The sequence below is a fragment of the Jaculus jaculus genome, chromosome 12, assembly GCF_020740685.1.
Source record: "Jaculus jaculus isolate mJacJac1 chromosome 12, mJacJac1.mat.Y.cur, whole genome shotgun sequence".
In the NCBI taxonomy this organism is placed as follows: Eukaryota; Metazoa; Chordata; class Mammalia; order Rodentia; family Dipodidae; genus Jaculus; species Jaculus jaculus.
This window is the reverse complement of record NC_059113.1, coordinates 61,984,120-62,005,231: the sequence shown is the minus strand read 5'-3', so window position 1 is coordinate 62,005,231 and position 21,112 is coordinate 61,984,120. Positions and strand designations below refer to the sequence as shown.

At 47.5% G+C, this 21,112-nt stretch overlaps 3 protein-coding genes across 5 annotated transcripts in view; 2 read left to right on the top strand and 1 right to left on the bottom strand.

Moving 5' to 3' along the window:
• Znf668 (zinc finger protein 668) overlaps window positions 1-21,112 on the top strand; it is a 704,021-nt gene that overhangs the window by 610,946 nt on the left and 71,963 nt on the right. The gene's annotated exons all lie outside the window — the stretch shown is intronic.
• On the top strand, window positions 1,594-7,662 carry Prss8 (serine protease 8). Its single transcript, XM_045131611.1, has 6 exons — window positions 1,594-1,923; window positions 2,153-2,170; window positions 5,633-5,795; window positions 6,083-6,354; window positions 6,439-6,605; window positions 6,720-7,662. The coding sequence occupies exons 1-6, from the start codon at window positions 1,839-1,841 to the stop codon at window positions 7,044-7,046; spliced, it is 1,032 nt and encodes a 343-aa protein (XP_044987546.1). The 5' UTR covers window positions 1,594-1,838; the 3' UTR covers window positions 7,047-7,662.
• Kat8 (lysine acetyltransferase 8) lies at window positions 7,741-20,895 on the bottom strand. 3 transcript variants are annotated; one of them, XM_045131609.1, is made up of 11 exons: window positions 20,673-20,895; window positions 17,177-17,251; window positions 16,925-17,100; window positions 12,445-12,498; window positions 12,195-12,359; window positions 11,223-11,312; window positions 9,022-9,162; window positions 8,839-8,932; window positions 8,563-8,713; window positions 8,243-8,397; window positions 7,741-8,033 (listed from the first exon to the last, which is right to left on the bottom strand). In XM_045131609.1, exons 1-11 carry the CDS (start codon window positions 20,881-20,883, stop codon window positions 7,960-7,962), a joined length of 1,386 nt encoding a protein of 461 aa, XP_044987544.1. In that variant the 5' UTR covers window positions 20,884-20,895; the 3' UTR covers window positions 7,741-7,959. The 3 variants fall into 3 exon arrangements, with proteins under 3 accessions (XP_044987544.1, XP_004671101.1, XP_044987545.1); XM_004671044.2 differs by having other exon boundaries at window positions 7,741-7,907; XM_045131610.1 differs by lacking the exon at window positions 8,243-8,397 and having other exon boundaries at window positions 7,741-7,907.

Genomic DNA, 21,112 nt, shown 5'->3' with positions numbered 1-21,112 from the left:
GGATGGGGTGGGAGACCTGGAGGTAAATTGGAAGTTTGCACTGGGAGGCTGAGAAGGGTAGAAATTACTAGAGGAGTAGGCTTTTCTTCAGCTGCCAGATACCATAGTAATATTTCCCCAGATGGCCCCCAGGGGAGTACGTACCCACCTGTTCTCTACACCCAGATGCCTCCCCCACATTGAAACTGCTCTGTCCTCTCCCTAAACTCAACCAAGACCCTCAATGTTCTGCCCCTCCCTTTCAACTTGACACCTCACACCCACCCCCTTTAAGAATTCTCTGAGGGCTGGAGAGATGGCTTAGCGGTTAAGTGCTTGCCTGTGAAGCCTAAGGACCTTGGTTCGAGGCTCAGTTCCCCAGGACCCACGTTAGCCAGATGCACAAGGGGGCGCACGCGTCTGGAGTTCGTTTGCAGTGGCTGGAAGCCCTGGTGCGCCCATTTTCTCTCTCTCCCTCTATCTGTCTTTCTCCCTGTGTCTGCCACTCTCAAATAAATAAATAAAAAATGAACAAACAAAAAAAAAAGAATTCTCTGATCTTCAGCCTAGGCCAGAGGCCCAGGCTTTTGGGAAGAGGATAGGGAACAAAGGGTCTATTTTCTTTTTTCTTCTGTTTTTGTTGTTGTTTGTTTTTCTTTTTTGAGGTAGGGTTTCACTGTAGCCCAGGCTGACCTGGAATTCACTATGTAGTCCTCAGGGTGGCCTCGAATTCATAGTGCTGAGACTAAAGGTATGCACCATCATGTCCAGCTAGGGACAGTTTTCTCAAGCTTGGACCCAACATATATTCCAAGTGCCACAGTTTCATACTGGCAGGGGATGGACATGACCCCAGTCACACAGGCCTACTTTCCCTGAATTTCTGCCACTGGTGCCCTCTACTCCAGAACGTTTCCTTCTCTAGAGTTCCTCAGCTTTACTTTTGTTAGCATCATTTCAAACCCTATTGAGGCTCAGTTCTCAAAAGTTATCCCTGTAGGACCTTTGCATCTACAGTGCAAATATAAGAATCTACCCTTCCACTTCCTTCATGTCACAACTCCTAGTTTGAAATTATTTTATAATTGCTTGTGATTATTTGATCTAAGTCTGTCATCCTTACTTTACCATAAGCTCAGGGAGGTCACAGATGATATCAGTTTTGCCCCTTGTGTGTGGAGATACAGTAGGCACTCAAGAAATACTTGTTGGATGATTCTCAGTAGCCAAACATGTTAACCCTCTGCAGGAAAGTTACAGGCCTTACAGAGAGGGCATGGAATAGCCTTGGCCTGGGGCACCCATCTGGCCTAAGCTCGGGAGCAATGGCTGTGGCCCCACAATGACAAAGGATAGGTTAGGCCCTGGGGGACATAACTGGTTCAAGAGACCAGAAAGACCTGAGAACAGCCCTCAAGATTTCCAGCTCTCTGCCTTAGGCTGCAGTCTGACTGACCGGCATCTAGTCTAGTCCCACCCCACCCTCCCATTGCCTGGGGATCTGAATGGACTCCACACTTCAGAAGCCAGAAAAGCCAGCAGTGCTGAGCCAGGAAGGCGGGGCCGAGGGAGGAGCCTGCAGGTAGGTGCCTTCCACCTAGGCGCAGAAACTCTAGGGAGGGCTCTTCTCAGCCAGGCTATGTGGGAGACACGTCCTTACTGGTCACTACAGAGACTCTAAGCGTGTGTCGCCCCCACCCCCCAACCCGTGGCCATTTCCTGCCTGAGAAGCCAGCTGCAGACATTTGTTTCAACTTCCCAGCCTGGATCCTGGGATTCCTTACTTCTGAGCTCACATCCAGATCCTGCCTTTTCAAACCTGTCTATCTGGTGTCCCCTAGGGGCCCTTGTCCTGGGCTATGGCCCAGAGGGCGGGCCTGGGGCCTGGGCAGTTGGAAGTTTGGGCCATTCTGCTCTTTCTTGGATTGTTCCAGTCTGGGATGGGTGAGTACAGATGAGCAGGGAGTGGGACTGTGGAGGGGTTGTGTTTGGTGAGGAATAGGCATATCTTTCTTATGAAGGCCATTCCTTATCGTATTTTAAGTTGTGGCTTCTCTACCCCTTATCCTCCTCTCCCAACAAACCCTAAGAGGCCGGAAAAGGGAAGTGGCAGGTACCAAGGGGTTTGGGAGTTCTGGCCTTCTTGCTTACACCTTCTTCTTTCTCTTTCCAGGAGCTGATGGGGCTGAAGGTGAGGCTTACTGGAAAAATGGGAAATGGGGAAGCACTGGGACCCTGATTCAGAGTTCCCTGGTGGGTTTTAGGAGTTTCTGAAACCCTGTTGAACTTGCTCACCCACCTATATTCTTTTAAATGTCCTAGCAGCTCTGTGGGGTTATGGCCCTCAGTTTATGGATGAAGGCACTGAAGTGTAGGGAAGCAGTGAGTTGTCCAAGGGCATGCAGCTATTAAGTTGAAGTCTGACTCCCAGAATAGGTACTTGAGATGGTTCTGAGGGAAACAGACCATACAAGCCAGCTTTGAGGCAGGCTAGTTTTCAGTTTGGGCAGTACCATTTAGTAACCATGTCCACTCACTTTTCAAAGCTCCAGTTTTTTTTAACCTCTAATTTTTTTGTTTGTTTTCGAGGTAGGGTCTCACTCTCTAGCCCAGGCTGACCTGGAATTCACTATGTATTCTCAGGGTGGCCTTGAACAGTGATCCTCCTACCTCAGCCACCTGAGTGCTGGGATTAAAGGCATGTGCCACCACAATTGTTTTTTAATAATTTTTAAACTTTATATTTATTTGAGAGAGAGAATAAGGCAGAGGAAAAGAGAGAGAGAATGGGCATGCCAGGGCCTCCAGCCACTGCAAATGAACTCCAGATGCATGCACCACCCTGTGCATCTGGTTTACATGGGTCCTGGGGAATCAAACTGAGGTCCTTTGGCTTTGCAGGCAAGCGCCTTAACTGCTACGCCATCTCTCCAGCCTTTTTTTTTTTTTTTTTGTTACTTCAAAAACAGTCATCAGGCCCAGTGTGGTGGCACATACCAGCACACCTTTAATCCCGGCACCAGAAATAGGGCCTTTAATCCTAGCATCCAGGAGGAAGAGGTAGGAGGATCCCCACGACTTTGAGGCCACCCTGAAACTATATAGTGAATTCCAGGTCAGCCTAAGATAGACTCCCTACCTTGAAAAACAAAAAGCCTTCAGTTTTATCTCCTAGGGATATCCTGAAGATTCTAGATTAAATGTAGTAAAAGCACCTTTGGGGCCTGGACTCAAAAAAGCAACATTCACTAAATGGTAGTCATTGTCATGATTATGAGGAAGTGAAGTCTGGATGGCTATTTTCTTTGCTTTGAGGAAGGTGACTTTATGAAACAGCTTTCAGGCTCTACTCCAAACTGTGGCCTCAGCAGGCTGAGGTTTTCCTGGAAAGTTGCCCTCCACGTGACCAGAGTCCCGTGAATTTTTTCAGCTATATCCATAGCTCTATGTGCCCAGCATGAGGAAGGCGGCGGGGGATGTCCCTGGAAACACCCAGGTTGTTGTAGTTAGAAGTCAGATCCAGGAACTGTTGTCTGAGCACTGTGGGGGAAACATGGGGCCCTGGCAGCTTAGAGGAATGCACCTGATTCAGCTGGCTAGGACAGGACAGACTGTGGAGGGACTGCCCTTTGCATGGTCTCCACAGACCAGCTGAGAAGGATAGGAAAGACATTCAAAATAGAAGGTCATGGGTGAGCAAAGATCAAGAGCTGAGCAGTTTATGGACCACTGTACATGACATGTAGTGTCCAGAAGGATGGATGAAATAAATGGTAGTGCCATGGGCTATCTGGAATGCATCTTTTTATTTATTTATTTTGAGAGAGAGAGAATGGGCGTGCTAAGTCCTCCTCCAGCTACTGCAAACTCCAAATGCATGCACCACCTTGTGCATCTGGCTTACCAAGGTCCTTTGGCTTTGAAGGCAAGTGCCTTAACCACTAAGCTATCTCTCCAGCCCTATCTTTTTCCTTTTTCTAGCCCAGGCTGATCTGGAATTCACTATGTAGTCTCAGGGTAGCCTCGAACTCACAGCGATCCTCCTACCTCTGCCTCCCAAGTGCTGGGATTAAAGACATGTGCCACCACACCTGGCTTTTTTTGTTTGTTTGCTTTGTCAAGGTAGTTTCACTCTAGCCCAGGCTGACCTGGAATTCACTATGTAGTCTCAGGGTGGCCTCGAACTCAGGGTGATCCTCCTACCTCTGCCTCTCGAGTGTTGGGATTAAAGGCATGTGTGCCACCATGTCTGGCATCATCTTTTTACTTTTTGAAAAACTTATATTTTGTTACATATGCATTTTTTTCATCTTTTGAGGTAAGATCTCTCTTCAGCCCAGGCTGACCTGGAATTCACTATGTGGTCTCAAGATGGCCTCAAATTCATAGCAGTCCTCCTACCTCAGCCTCCTGAGTGCTAGGATTAAAGGTGTGTGTCACCATATCTGGCCTTAATATATATAATATACATATATGTGTATATATTTTTTTTGTTTGTTTTTTTGAGGTAGGGTCTCACTCTGGCCTAGGGTGGCCTTGAACTCACAGCGATCCTCCTACCTCTGCCTCCCGAGTGCTGGGACTAAGTGTGTGTGCCGCCATGCCCGGCTTCGACCTTAATATTTTATTACTTTAGATAATGGGTGCATCAGGGCCTCTAGCTACTGCAAACCAACTCCAGATGTGTATGCCACCTTGTACATCTGGTTTATATGGGTTCTGGGGAGTCAAACCTGGGTCACTAGGCTTCATAGGCTAAGCCATCTCTCCAGCCCTGGAATGCATCCTTTAAACAATATTTTGATTAGCTGGGTGTGGTTGTGCACATCTTTAATATCAGTACTCGGGAGGCAGAAGTAGGAGGATTGCTGAGAGTTCGAGGCCACCCTGAGACTACATAGTGAATTCCTGGGCTAGAGTGAAACTCTACCTCAAAAGAAATAAATAAATAATATATATATATATATATATATTGACTTTGAGAGACAAAAAGAGGCAGAGAGTGAATATGGGCACACCAGGGCCTCCACCCACTACAAATGAACTCCAGATGCATGTGCTACTTTGTGCATCTGGCCTTATGCATTTACTGGGAAATTAAGCCAGGGCCATCAGGATTTGCAAGCAAGTGCCTTTAACTGCTGAGCCATCTCTCCAGGCCTGGAATACATCTTAAGGTCGGTCAGTGTGGAGTTGTAGAAAGGCATAGCAGGGCTGTGACTTGGCCAGACATGTGGTTCCTGAAGATCTTCGTATCTGTAAGGAGTGGATTGGATAGAAAGCAGGCTGCCCTAAGACCTCAACAGTGTAATGGGTAGTAAACTGCAAAGGGCAGAACCACTTACACTTGTGAGCCATGGAGCAGGGACAAAAAGGTGGCTGAAGCCAGATGTGGCACATGCCTTTAATCCCAGAATTTGGGAGGTAGAGGCAGGATGATTGCTGTGAGTTCAAGGTCAACTTAAGACTACATAGTGAATTTCAGGTCAGCCGGGGCCAGAGCGAGACCCTACCTCAAAAAGGTGGCTGAATCTGAACCCACTTCCCAAGCTCTAAACCAGGCCTCCCCAGATATGACAGAATGGTAGGACTAAGGACCTGGTGTAGGGTCCACAGAAGGGCCTGACCCCACTTTCCCTTCCTCTCTGAGCAGCCCGCTGTGGCATAATCATCCAGGCACGCATCACAGGTGGTAACAGTGCAAACCCCAGTCAGTGGCCTTGGCAGGTCAGCATCACCTACGATGGCGTCCATGTGTGTGGCGGGTCCCTCGTGTCTGAGCAGTGGGTGCTGTCTGCTGCTCACTGCTTTCCCAGGTACTAGCCGGGTTGAGGGGCAAGGGGAGGTTAGAAAGTGGGCTAGAGATCAAAGTTCATGGGTTAGTCCAGGTCAGAAGTTGGGGTTCCTGGATTGGGTTAAGAATCTCAATAAAATCTAAAAGGACCAGTCAGAGGTAAAGGTGAAGGGTTAAGGTCATAGGATAAAACTAGGCCTTAAAAATACTGTCTGGGACCAGAACCTGGGGAAAGACCCCATAATGCAGCAGGAAGGAGGGAACAAAAAGTAGTCTCCCAGGTCCTAACCTTTGCCTCTCTGCCTTCAGAGAACACTACAAAGAAGACTATGAGGTGAAGCTGGGAGCTCACCAACTAGACACCTTCAGTAGTGACACTGTGGTCCGTACTGTGGCCGAGGTCATCTCTCACCCCAGCTACCGCCAGGAAGGTTCCCAGGGAGACATTGCACTCCTCCGCCTCAACAGCCCCATCACCTTCTCCCGCTCTATCCAGCCCATCTGTCTCCCTGCAGCCAACGCCTCTTTTCCCAATGGCCTCAACTGTACTGTCACAGGTTGGGGTCATGTGGCCCCCTCAGGTGAGGTGGGGCGCTGGATACCTAGAGGCAGTGTGAGGAGGTTGAGGGTAGGGACCCTGAGTAAAGCACTTTTTGTCCTCACAGTGAGCCTCCAGAGCCCCAGGCCCCTGCAGCAGCTTGAAGTGCCCTTGATCAGCCGTGAGACTTGTAGCTGCCTATACAATATCAATGCTAAGCCTGCAGAACCCCACACTATCCAGCAGGACATGCTGTGTGCTGGCTATGTGAAGGGGGGCAAGGATGCCTGTCAGGTAAGTGCAAGGGGCCCAGGAAATAGAGAGGACAAGTGTATCTTGGGAGCTGGCATAGATGACTGCTGTCCACAAGTCTGGTCCTGTTAGCTGTTTTGTGGCTTTTCTCCACAGGGTGACTCTGGGGGCCCTCTCTCCTGCCCTGTAGAGGGCCTCTGGTACCTGGCAGGCATTGTGAGCTGGGGTGATGCCTGTGGAGCCCCCAACAGGCCTGGTGTGTACACCATGACATCTAGCTATGCTTCCTGGATCCACCACCATGTGGCAGAACTTCAGCCTCGTGTAGTACCCCAAACCCTGGAGTCCCAGCCTGACAGTCACCTGTGCAACAAAGGCAATCTGGCCTTCAACTCAGCTCCAGCCCAGGGTTTGCTAAGGCCCAACCTCCTCCTACCACTGGCTCTGTCCTTGGTCCTCTTCTGCCCTTGGCATGAGCACTGAACTGCTCACTCTGAAAGTTGCCATGCTTCCAGGACAGTACACTCAACCAAGAACCTATGCCTGTTTTCTAGAAAGTTCCTGGCCTTCCTGGCCCCAGCAGTAACTTTTGGTCTGGCTTAGCCCGAGACTCTGTGGGAGGTCAGAGCACCACTCTGATCTTTGAGCCCATTCTTCTAGATTTGCTCTTTGGAACTATAATCTAGGACCAAAAGGCTTAAAGCCTGTGAAACAGGACCAGTACTTCTGGTCACCTCCACCTACTGTCTGCAGCTTATTGCTGTGCTCCTATGGAGCTCTTAAGAAGCCTCAGCTATGAAGATGAGCCCTGACATCTACCTATTTCTGGAAGTCTGAGCAGCTGCCTCAATGGCTGCTGCAAAAGGCTAGCTCAAGGTCTTCACTACCCTGCCTGATGAGCCTTTCACTTTGCCTTCTTCCTGACTTCTGAGTTTGCCTGGATTTGAGACAGAAAAGACCCCAACCTTGTCCCATTGGCTGCCAAGGCCCCCTTAAGCCCAACTCCTGAACTTCGGAGGACTGAGCCCCCACTGGAGCTCCAATGGGGTTGGATCAGAGTGAGGGATAAAGGAACAAGGAGTAAATGTTTTGAACACAACTGGCTGTGTGTGAAATGAAGATTCACCTCTTGTCTCTGTTGCTTCTTTTCATGTCCTTCTCACCTCTGAAAACTGAGTCACCAGCAGAATTTACTTTATTAAAAAAGGATGAAACAGGTCTGTACATATTTACAGGCTAGATGCAAGGAAGCACGATCCGGCAGCAGGACACAGGCCACTCACTTCTTGGAGAGTTTGACTTGCTTGTGCTTGGGGGGTGCCCACTTGAGGCAGACAGAGTCCACTGTGGGGAGAAGGGGCATGAGAGGCAAGCAGGACCTCTGGCCCAGGTCTGTTCACACCTGGGTGCTCTCTGGGCCCAGGCCAGGTTTCACCACTTTCAGGTTAGAACAAAAGGACATCCTGAGTCCTGGGGAGGAGGAGGGAAACCTAGGAATGAGTAGCCTGCCCCAGGCTGTAATACTGGGAGCTGGTCTGACTGGTTTTGGATCATATGACAGCAAAAAAGAGGCCTAGGCTTCTAGTAGCCTTCACTGCCACCCTCAACAGCCACACACACACACACACACACACACACACACACACACACACACACACAGAGGCCCTTCCCCCACCCACCTGTGATGGGTGGTTTCTTATACTGGGCACTTTTAAGGTGTTCTTCTACTAGCTTCGGTGTGACACAGATCACATGCTGGCCCTTCCAGTACTTGACCATGTTGAGGGACTGCAGGGTACTGATGATGTCATTCTGGGTGATACTGGTCATCTGGCTATAGAGAGGGATTAGAGCAGATGCTGGAGACAGTAAAAGGGACAGGAGAGAGGTTCCATAGCTAATGTTAAGGGAACCCAGACCTAGAGGACTCTAGGGATCCCCTTACAAGGTCACTGTTGGACAGTGTGCCCTGGACCCGGTTGGAGACTAAGTTCCTTACCTAAGGTCTTTGATGGACAGTGTGCCTCTGAAGTCTCGCAGGATCTCTAGCAGAACCCAGGACCAGTAGCTGCGGTAGCTAAGTTTGCCCAGGTCAGATAGTGGTTTCTCTGGGGAGCCTACAGTACTCTCTAGCTTAGAGAGTTCATAACCTGGCAGTGAAAAAAAGAGGATCCTAAGGATCTACTACTCCCACACCTGCCCAGCACCTCCAACCACAGCCACCGCCAACCCCCCCCCCCCACACACACACCTAGACAGACCAGCAGTTACTCACTGAAAGCAATGAGAAACTTCCCATAACCACGGCGCTGGTAGGGGGGCAGTGTCAAAATGCAAGCCACATTGTTTCCATCTGGGGACTCTTTTTCCTATGGGAGCCATGAGGTGCTCAGGACCTTAGGGGTTTGGCCCCCACTGTAGTTTGTAACCTCCCCCCACAGACTTTCTGATCTAGTACCTTAGAGAAGTAGCCAACAATGTGTGCTCCTTGCCTGTCTACCTCTGTCAAGATGTAAAAGACGAAGGGCTCCACATCGAAGTACAATGTCTTGTGGTCCAGAAAAAGCTTGGCCAACAGACACAGGTTCTGACAATAAATCTGATGGGTGAGAGATGGAAACAGGCTTAGCAAGCAAGTATAAGACTTTCACCCAGCCTAGGAATGAGCAGCCACTAAACATCTCTGCAAGTGCCTGGCTGACTCCAGATAGCAGTGGAGGAACGAGGCTCCTCCCAGGAACACATGATTTAGAACTGGAGTCTTAAGAGGCTAATAAATAAGCCATTAGCACAGAGCTGGACTGAGTGTCGGATAAAGGCCAGGGGGTTCACAGACATAAGTGGGTTCAAGCTTTCAGACTTGTGTTTCAGAACACAAATGTGTTTATGAAGCCCAGAAAGGTAAGTGGGAGCTGGGCATAGTGGCACAAGCCTTTAATCCCAACACTAGGGAGGCAGAGGTAGGAAGATCGCCATGAGTTCAAAGCCACCCTGAGATTACCTGAAATGACCTGAGTTCCAGGTCAGCCTGGGCTAGAGTGAAACCCTACCTCAAAAAATGAAAAAGAGAGCTAGAGAGATGGCTTAGCAGTTAAGCACTTGCCTGTGAACCCTAAGGAACCCCAGTTTGAGACTCGATTCCCCAGGACCCATGTTAGCCAGTTCGTTTGCAGTGGCTGAAGACTCTGGTGCTCCTATTCTCTCTCTCTCTCTATCTATATATCTGCCTCCTTCTCTGTCTGTCGCTTTCAAAAAAATAAAATTTTTTAAAAAAGAAAAGAGGATAGAGAGATTGCATAGTGGTTACGGTGCTTGCCTATGAAGCCTAAGAAACCAGGTTGGATCCCACTCCAGATCCCATGTAAGCCAGATGCACAAAGGTGAGGCAAGCACAAGGTTGCTGTGTGAGCCCACTACTGCCAGTTGCTCTGAGGCCTCAAAACTCCATTGGTTTCCAACAGGGCCATCTTCTGCCACTCCACCCATTCTGCCACTTAGGAAGGCAGAGCAGCAGGCAAGGGCCAGGCTCAGAGTATTCCCTTAGCACAAAGCTACCCAACAGGCAACAAATCACTAATAACAAAGATCTTGTTTACTAAGTGCTTTCTACATGCCAGGAACATGCTACATACCTAACATTTAAGGTTTCATTTATTCCAATGAACAGGTTAGGTAAATAATTATGACTCTTGTCTTATGCATGAGGAAGCAGGAACAAAACAAGGTTAAATAACTTCTCTAAAGCCAGCCAGGAAGTCACCAGGTGATATAAAACCACAATCCGGGCTGGAGGGATGGCTTAGTGGTTACGACATTGGCCTGCAAAGCCAACGGACCCAGGTTCTATTCCCCAGGACCCACGTTAGCCAGATGCACAAGGTGGTGCATGCATCTGGAGTTCTTTCGCAGTGGAGGCCCTGGCACACCCGTTCTCTCTCTCTCCCTGTCAAATAAATGAATAAAATAAAACCACACAAGCCACTGAGAAGCCTGCCCTCTTCTTTTTGTACTATGCATACGAGGCCCTTCCAAGGGAAGCTGAGACACTTGCTGAGACCTTTGCAGACTGAGCAAGCAAAGGCTAAGTCTCAACAATGGCAAAGAACAGGTCCCAAAGGCCCCTCCCTGCCCCACTGAAGTCATTCTGCCAGGAATAAGGAACTCGGCTAACAGTAGCACTGAGTACTAATCTGTAACAAAGCAGTTCCTTTCCAGGCAGAACCAAACATCTGTCACAAAGAGAAGACTGTTTATAAAGATAAAACAAAATAATAATAATAATAATAAATAATAGCTGGGCGTGGTGACTATGCCTTTAATCCCAGCACTCGAAGGCAGAGGTAGGAGGATCGCTACAGAGTTAATTCCAGGCCAGCCTGGACCAGAGTGAGACCCTACCTCGAAAAACCAAAAAAATAAAAAAGAGCAACCACAGACAAAACCAGCTCCACCTCGGGATCCAGAACTACCCAAACGTGAAGTACTCACATCAGAAGAGAAGCCCTTAGAGACAGAGAGAGCAGACCTGAAGTGAGCACCACTCAGCTGTGTTCAGTAAGCACCAGGCATCACAAGACCTCACTGGCCAACAGTGAGCAAATGCTGAGGGCAGGCCTCCACCTAGTGGAGAGGATCATCTAGAAAGTGACTAGAGCTCACCTTATGGTCTTTGCCATCCACCTCGTACACAGAAATGTTGCTTTTACGATAGATCTCCTTCCCTGGGGGCTGCCGCCACTGACACTGGCCCTAGAAGATGGGGAGAAGGGACACACCTTTAATCCCGACACTCAGGAGGTAGAGGTACGAGGATTGCTGTGAGTTTGAAGCCATACTGACACTACACAGTGAATTCCAGGTCAGCCAGCACTACAGTGAGACCCTACCTCGAAAAAACAAACAAAAAAGAATGTCAGGCAAGGTGGCTCATGCCCTTAATCCCAGCCCTTGGAAGGCAGAAGTAGGACTGCCATGAGTTCAAGGCTACCCTGAGGCTACATAGTGAGTTCCAGGTCTGCCTGGGCTAGAGTGAGACCCTATCTTGGAAAACAAAACACAAACAAAAAAATTAAAAATTTATTTTCAAGCAGAGAGAAAGAATGAATGAATGAATAGGGGTATGCCAGGGTCTCCAACCACTGCAAACAAACTCCAGACGCATGTAACACCTGTGTTTCAGGCTTTATATGGCGTTTCCTCCTTTGCATAGAGGCCAGTAGCAGGCTGATAAATATGTGGTAAAGGGCAAGGAACTTGAGTGACTTCTGCCCCATTCAATATGAGAAGAAAAACTGAAATCTTGGAGGGGCTGTTAGGTTGGCCAAGGTCACCCTACCAGCACTGGTAAAGCCAGGCCCAGTATCCAAGTCTCTGTATTTTGTTGTCTGACACAAGATCTCATATATCCCTAACTGGCTTCAAACTGGCTCTGTAGCAAAAGACAACTCTGAACTACTGACCCTCCTACCTCCATCTCCCAAGTGCTCAATTACACTCATGTGTCACTATGCACCCAGCAAAATCCAAGTCTCTAGACCCCTGGGCAGCTCCTCCTTGTACTCCCTCCTTTGGACCATCCCTTCTGCCCTGGGCCTTGCGCCTGCCTTTCTCCCCAGGCAAGCTGATCCTCACCAGGTGGAAGCGATAGCTCTTCTCATATTTCATGTACTTGAGGCAATACTCGCAAAGCCAAAGCTTGGGCTGCTTTCCGTAGTCCTCAGGGAAAGGTGAGAAGTACCAGGCATCAATTTCATAGTTCCCAATATGGATCTTGTCCACATACTTCACCTTGGTGATCTGTAGACAGGGGGCAGTGCATAGCTCTCAAGAGAAACAAAGGAGGGTAGGGAATGACTCAGTCAGCTCCTCAGCCCCTGCTTACCGCCTCATGTTCCTTCTCCAAGGCTGCTGTGGTGGGGTCCATCTCTGCATAGGTCTGAGCAAGAAGTGGATATAGATGAATGAACAAGGTCAGGCCACACCTCCTGTCCCAGAACCCACAATGTTTCCTTACTCTCTTCCAGACCTCATCTCTAAATGACAATAGTTGGGCAGGAGAGATGACTAAGTGGTTAAAGGTGCTTGCGTATAAGAACTGATGACCTGGGTTCAATTCTCCAGTGCCCATGTAAAGCCAGATACACAAATGCCCCATGAATCTGGAGTTCATTTGCAGGGCAGGAGGCGTGGTGGCACACACCTTTAATCCCAGCACTCAAGAGGCAGAGGTAGGACAGTCGTGAGTTCAATTCCAGGTCAGCCTGCGCTAGAGTGAGACTCTACCTTGAAAAACCAAAAAAATTTTATAAATCAACAAATGACAATAGTCACACAAACTGCTAACTTTGTTTCTTAGTTGTGAGCCTGACTAGTCTGAGTTACTCTTCTATCTGCTTGTGTACCCCCAAAATTCCACTACCCAAATTTGGGCCTCTTGCCAAATGAACAGGACTAGAATCAGGACTGGCTTCAGTTGGATTAAGAACTTCAGCTGTGCACTGGGACCATGTGGCTCTACTGCAATTGGAAGATTTTACCCTCCAAGCCCAAAGAAGGTACTGCTGCTGACTTGGATTTCCCTACCTAACACTAGGCCTTGGTGGGACTGCTTCTGCTTCTGGAGTTCCTTCCCACTGAAGGTCCCCATCCTACTGGGGCCATTACTGCCTGCAACTGATAACAGATTTTTTTTTTTTTTTTTTTTTTGAGGTAGGGTTTCACTCTAGCCCAGGCTGACCTGGAATTCACTATGTAGTCTCAGGGTGGCCTTGAACTCAGTGATCCTCCTACCTCTGCCTCCCGAGTTCTGGGATTAAGGCATGTGCCACCATGCCTGGCACACAGTATTTTTTTTTTTTTTTTTTCCAGAGACTGCTCTTAAGACTCTTCCCTCAGACTGGTATAACCAGCGACCAAATCCTAATGGTGATGTCAACTCTTATCTCCCCATCTCTGGAATCAGTTCCTGTGGAATTCCCTGACCCACTCTAATCACAGCCACCATCTTAGGTCTAGACAATTGACTAGACATCCTCAGACTCTATGCCTCATCTCAGCCCCCTCAGATTCATAGCTATAAAATTCCTTTCCCAGACTTAAGGCTTCCACACGTGCTGCTAGGAAGTGCTCACCTCAACCTGGCAGAAAACACAAATTAGGTGAGCCCAGATCAGGAGTGCATCCTTGTGAGCCATCATGTGGAACACTGCTGTGTGAGCATTCCTGTCCTGAAAGGTCCAACATTCTTCCCACCTCCTCCCCACCCAGAATATTTAACTAGATTCTTCTGTTGGGGGGGGGGTTGAGAGAGGATGTATGAGGCCCACACTGGCCTTGAACTCCAAACTGACTAGAAATTCTCCCTACCTCAGTATGTGCCACCAGGCATGGCCTTGCTAAAGCATTTTTATTTAATTTCACACAGTAGGAAACAGTGGAAGGGGAGGAGTGGAGGTTACTTGACAGCCACCAGTTAGTCCAAGTGATAAGCACTCCACAGGTATTATTTTATTTAGTCCTCATCATTTCCACTGTACAAGAGGAAACTGAGGCACCAAGAGGCCTGAGGTCACAGAACTGGTACTCAGCAGAGTACCCCAAATCTGTCCAATTCCTACAAAGACAAGAACAAAAGACAATGCACAATCCTCTTCTGCAAATATATTAAAGAACTACAAAACACTTGTTTTCCTTAAATGCTACAATTTATTTATAATAAATTAAGAGTTAGGTATGGGTGGCATACACCTTATGGTCTCAGCACTTGGGGGTAGAGGCAGGAGGATCAGAAATTCAACATCATCTTTGGCTACATATTGAGTTTGAGACCAGCTTAAACCCAAAGTCATTAATTAGGCTCTGAAGGATCTTGCTATCATTTTATAACCTACCTACTATCACCAGTGCTCAGTCCATCCATTACTATCTACAATTACCAGCAGAGGCACATCTTTTTTCAAGCCGAGGAACAACCTACACTACCCAACAGTCCCTAGTCATATATGAATGTTTAAATTCAAAGTCATTAAAAATTTAATTCTTGGGCTGGAGAAATGGAGGCTCAGAGTGAGAGGAAAGTAACCCCCAGGGGAAGTCTAATTTGGTGACAAGTGTTCAAGGCCAACCTAAGCTACATAATGAGACCATGCCTCAAAATAACAAAAAGAATGCTAGGTATGGTAGTTCAGTTGTAATCCCAGTCCTCGAGAAGTAGACACAGGAGTATAAGGAATTCAAGGCTATCCTCTACTACAAAGGGAACTTAAGGCCAGCTTGCAGGGCATAAAACCCTGTCTCAAAAAGCAAGACACTTGCCTGTGAAGCCTAATGACCCAGGTTTGAGCCCTAGTACTCATGTAAGTCAGTTGCACAAGGTGGCACGTGCATCTGGGGTTTGTTTGCAGTGGCTAGAGGCTCTGGCATGCCCATTCTCTTCCTATCTCTCTCAAATAAATACCTTAAATATTTTTTAAAAATAAAATAAAAACAGAAGCCAGGTGTGGTGGTGCACACCTTTAATCCCAAGCCCTTGGGAGGCAGAGGTAGGAGGAGCACAGTGAGTTCGGTGCCACCCTGAGACTCCATAGTGAATTCCAGGTCAGCCTGGGCTAGATGAGACCCTACCTCAAAAACCCAAAACAAAAAAAAAAGAAAAACAGGGCTGAGGAGATGGTTAGCAGTTAAAGGCACTTGCTTGCAATCTGGTGACCCAGATTCAATTCCCCAGTTCCCATGTAAAGGCAGATGAATACCATCTAGAGTTTGTTTGCAGCCGCAAGAGGCCCTGGCACACCCATTCTTTCCTCCCTCCCTCTCTCTCCTTGCAAATAAATAAAATTTAAATTAAAAATTGAAGAAAAAAAAATAAGGAGGCTGAGGTTAAAGGCACTTGCCCTGGTTCAATTCCCAAGTCAACCACATATGCAAAAAGTGGCATAAGTATTTGGCATTCTTGCAGCTGCACGAGAGCTGCAAGAGGCCCTGGTGCATCTATACACATATGTGCACATACAAATAAACAAATTAAAAAAAAACAGAACAAAACAACTCTGGTTTTGGATGAGTATCTACAAGATGTCAAAATCAATAGGGGAGCCCAACGTGGTGGCGCATGCCTTTAATGCTAGCACTCGGGAGGCAGAAGTAGGAGGATCACCGTGAGTTCAAGTCTACTCTGAGACTACATAGTGAATTCCAGGTCAGCCTGAGCTATGGTGAAACCCTACCTCAAAAAAAAAAAAAAAAAAAAAAGTTTCAGCCGAGCATGCTGGCACACACCTTTAATCCCAGCATTTGGGAGGCAGAGGTAGAAGGATTACCATGAGTTTGAGGCCACCCTGAGACTCCACAGTGAATTGCAGGTCAGCCTGGGCTAGAGCGAGACCCTACCTCGAAAAACAAAAAAAAAAAAAAAAAAAAAATCAATAGGGGGCATGGGGAGATGGTTCAGAGGTTAAAGGTGTTTTCTTACAAAGTCTGCCAATCCAAGTTCAACTCTCCAGCCACCCACGTAAAGCCAGGGTGTGGTGGCATGTGCCTTTAATTCCAGCACTTGGGAGGCAGTGGTAGGAGTATCATTGTGAGTTCGAGGCCACCCTGAGACTACACAGTGAATTCTAGGTTAACATGAGCTAAAGCGAGAACCTACCTCAAACCCCCCTTTCCCCCCAAAAAAAAGTGGTGTAGGCATCTGTCTGGCATATATTTAGTGTCAAGAGGTCCTTGCACATCCATTCATACACACATGTGCACAAATAAAATAATCGTATTTAAGGTACTGAGGTTCCTAAACCTATTGGTGCTGTCTCTGTAAACTGAAAATAATGCTTATTTCACAGGGCAGTTAAAACATGGTTGAGATCATGTACTAAAGTATATTTACTCTAATATTTTGGATCACAAATTAATAACAATTGGAATAATTATTCTAACTCCAGTTCTTCATTTTACTAGCAGTGGGACCTTGGCATGTTACTTAACTTTCTGAGTGATGAGAAATAATTTTCCCTATTGTGCTGGACCATCAGGGAGGAGCTCAAACATGTCCAGTATTCAGCATAGTGCTTGGCTGTACCCAAGTGATCAAAATGATTCTTTTCCTTCCTTTTGGGCTTCATACTGTTTTGTATAATACGACAAAGCCAGTAGGGGACAAAAGAGGCTATCAGAGACCAGTTCCAGCCATGCCATTTCCTTGCTGTGAGACAGCAAACAAGCCTTTTTCCTGAGCCTCAGTTTTCTGAGGAAACTGGCATACTCCAAGAGCTTAAGAAGGAGTTGGTGTCATTTTGACAATGGAGCCCAAGAAACCTAAGGGGTTTGGCAGAAGTGCCTGGGCCTTTGGGAAGGAAAGGGGCCTGGACCTTCTGCACGTGGTTGATCTCATCATGCTTGCGCTTCTGGTTTCGAGTTATCTTGCGCTCAGGCTGCTCAGCCAGCTCACTCAGGTACTTCTCAGAGTTCTTCTGCACGGCATCCTTCACTGTCTTGGTCAGCGCCAGCCGGTTCTTGTCTACCCATTCATCCAGTCGCCTGTTAACTGTTAGGATGGGCCATGAGGGTACTGACCTGCTCCCTCCTCCTCCCACACAGGCTCAGGGGCCCCAAACACTCACAGCCCACATAGTGTACATAGAATTCCTCTCGGCCCTCTTGGTCATTCACTCGAGACTGGATCACTTCTGCAGAATCTGTGAAGGAAAATAAGTTTGTGATTAAGCTAGACTCTGGTGATTAACATCTTTGATCCCAGCATTCAGGAGACTGAGGAAGGAGAATCACCATGAGTTCAAGGCCAACCTGGACTAGTGGGCTAGAAGTCTGACCCTTCCTCAAAATAAAGAGGTGGGATATGACTGAAGGGTAATTTCCAGATCCATCTGTCTACAACCATTATTGCACTAATTCACTGCCACAACCCAGTGAGGTAGGCCAGGTTGGCAGTTACTATTTTACAGATGAGAAAAATTTATAAGGCTTACAGAGGATCACAGGGCTGAAAAGTGATAAAAAGCTGATATTTATTTTTTTCTTCTATTTGTTTTTTTTTTTAAAGCTGGTATTTAACTGAGTGTAAGCCTGACTCCAAATTTAATGCTCACTTTATTCATCCATTCATTTGGGGCACAAGACAATAGACATTTATATATAATTCTGGCTACCAATTTTCTAGCTGCATGTAACTGATTCAAGCTATTTTGCCTTTAAATCTCTTTAAATTTCTTCTCCTGGAAAACAGGAGTGTCTACCTCTGACAGAAAAAAAGCTTCAAAATCTTATCATGGTGCAGGCAACCAGCAAACTATTCAACTACTGCATGCCTGGCTCTGTTATACTGTTGCTAGACAGAGAGGACAAGACACATTTTTTAATCACAAAATATCTACATCCTTTTAGAAGTTCCCAACTCCATAGAGGGAGACAGAAAATTACAACCTGTTACATATACCATTGGCAGAGGTTTGAAAAACTACTGCGGGAACATGTGGAGGGCAACAACCCTGCCTGAGGAAGTTAAGAATGGGATGACAGGTGATAAAAGACAGCCAGGTGAGCATGAGAAAGGAAGGTCAGCATGTTCCAAATAGAGGGCACAGGGAATCAGAGGCATAAGGCCTAGCCTAGCAATGGCCTTTGCTAGGGGTGTCAATGGAGAGGTCACAAAAATCACTACCATTCTAAGGGGTTTGGGAATGAAAAAAGGAAATGAAACATTAAAAGGAAATGTCCTGTTGTGGTCCAGGTCTTCTTTGCTGGCATGATATAATGCAAAGAAAAAAAAAAGTCAGCAAGAAAAAGGCCAGACAGGCCAAATGACTAAACAGGTACAATAGTGGCATGTCTATTATGGGGGAAAACAACTGCTCTCTAATTGGATTGGAGGCCTACTCTATGGGAGGGAATACATGCATGGTACTGAAAGCCTAATCAAAACCCTATGGCAGTGGAGGTCATGAGTGTTAGGGATGCAAAGCTTGCCCTTGTCTGGCTAAATGCATATATTATGCTCACCAAACTGCTCCAAAATCACTATACTTAATGTTTGTATTCACATATTAACACTACTCTCACTTTTGGTTAGAGAAGCTTCTCTTTTCAAATGGCAGTGACCATTGGTATGACCCAAAAGGCAACATAATGCTGAGAAGAAGTGGAGGAGAGAGCAGTACTGAATCATCTCTATCACACCCTCCAAGGCTCAGGGTCCATTGCAGAAAAGGTGGCGGAAAGAATCTAAGAGCCAAAGGAAGGGTACCACTCTTTACAATGCAACTGTCCAGATACAAATTGGCCTCAATATCTACGAACTCGCAGTGCCTACCAATACCTTCACAAGACCCTCATAATAGAAGAAAGACAATGACATCAGAATAAAAGAGACTAATGGAGAGAGGGAGGGCATATGATGGAAAGTGGAGTTGTGAAGGGGAAAGTGGAGGGAGTTATCATGGTTTATTGTCTGTAAGGATACAAGTTGTCAATAAAAAGTTTTACATTAGGGCCAGAGAGATGGTTAAGCGCTTGCATGTGAAGCCTAAGGACCCTGGTTTGAGGCTTGATTCCCCAGGACCCACATCAGCCAGATAGACAAGGCAGCACATGCATTTGGAGATCGTTTGCAGTGGCTGGAGGCCCTGGTGTGCCCATTCTCTATCTATCTGCCTCTTTCTATCTCTGTTGCCCTCAAAAAAAAAAAAAAAATACACACACACACACACATACATTAGCTGGGCATGATGGCACACACCATTAATCCCAGCACTTGGGAGGAATAGGTAGGCAGATTGCAGTGAGTTCAAGGACACTCTAAGACTACATAGTTAATTCTAGGTCACCCTGGGCCAGAGTAAGACTCTACCTTGAAAAACCAAATACAATACAATAAAATAATAATATATACACACACGCATACATATTTTAAAAAATAAAGAAAAAGGGGCTAGAGAGATGGCTTAGCAGTTAAGGTGTTTGCCTGCAAAGCCCAAAGCCAAAGGATGCCAGTTCGACTCTCCAGGACCCACTTAAGACAGATGCACAAGGGGCACATGAATCTGGAGTTTGTCTGCAGTGGCTGGAGGCCCTAGCCCGCCTGTTCTCTCTCTTAAATAATAAAATATACTTAACAACAAAAAGAGAGGAAGGGGGAGAGAAAGAAATGAAGGCCGGAGGGATGGATTAGCAGTTAAGGTGCTAGCCTGCGAAGCCTAAGGGCCTATGCTCCACTCCCCAGATCCCACATAAGCCAGATGCACAAAGTGGGGATTTCGTTGGGAGTTCGTTTGCAATGGCTGGAGGCCCTGACGTGCCCAATCTCTCTGCCTGTCTCTCTCTCTCTCTCAAAATAAGTAAATAATGTATATATATTTTTTAAAGTAAGGCAGTTTATTTTTTTTTTAATTTATTTATTTGAGAGCGACAGACACAGAGAGAAAGACAGATAGAGGGAGAGAGAGAGAATGGGCGCGCCAGGGCTTTCAGCCTCTGCAAACGAACTCCAGACGCGTGCGCCCCCTTGTACATCTGGCTAACGTGGGACCTGGGGAACCGAGCCTCGAACTGGGGTCCTTACGCTTCACAGGCAAGCGCTTAACCGCTAAGCCATCTCTCCAGCCCAATAAAATATTTTTTTAAAAAAAGACAGGAGGGCTTGAGAAATTGCTTAGTGGTTAAGGTGTTTGCCTGTAAAGCCAAAGGAACCCGGTTCGACTCTCCAGGACCGACGTAAGCCAGATGCACAAGGGGCGTATGTGTCTGGAGTTCGTTTGAAGTGGCTGGAGGGCCTGGCACACCCATTCTCTCTTTACCTTTCTGCCTCTTTCTCTCTCAAATAAGTAAATAAAAATAAAGTCTACAAAAAGAAAAGAATTTTAAGAAAGAAATGAGGCTTGATCCTGGGCAAGAAGAGTCCTCAGTAACACACTAACAATCTGAAATGTAGGCACTGGGCATAATCCCATAATGGGGTGATAGCCCCTTTACTGGGCTGGGTTTCTCTGGGGAAGACATCTCTGAGACCTTACGTCCGGCCCCACCTCTGGGCCCCAGGGAGCGCGAACTCCGGGCCCTTCCCCTCCCTAAACCCCGCCCTCAGGCCCTGGAGCCAGCCCTCACGCCAGGTGCTATCCGGCCGCCGGCACAGGTAAGTTTCTCCGATCTCCACAGTGACTTCCGGTTCGCCACGCGCCTGGGTCGGCGGAGAGACGCGGCCGGGGGACGGAGCAGTCCCCTCGACTGCCACATTCTCCCCATGTCCGGGGTCGCCCTCCCCCACAATCCCCGAAGTCGCTGCTGCAACCGCCGCCGCTGCTCCCTGCGCCGCCATTGCCGTGCCGGAACTGACGTAAGAGCGTGGCGCCCGTGCCTTTTAGCTCCGGGTCAGCAGCGCGGGCAGCGGTGACGCAGGCTGTGACTCGGCAGGAACTTATTGTGTCGTGCGGCCGAGTCAGTATCACCGCTACTGGCTGGACGCTTGATGCGGGGACCGGTTCGATCCTGATTGTGGGTTGTTTTTGTTTACTTTGCGACAGGGTCTATCGCCCAGAGGATTCTTC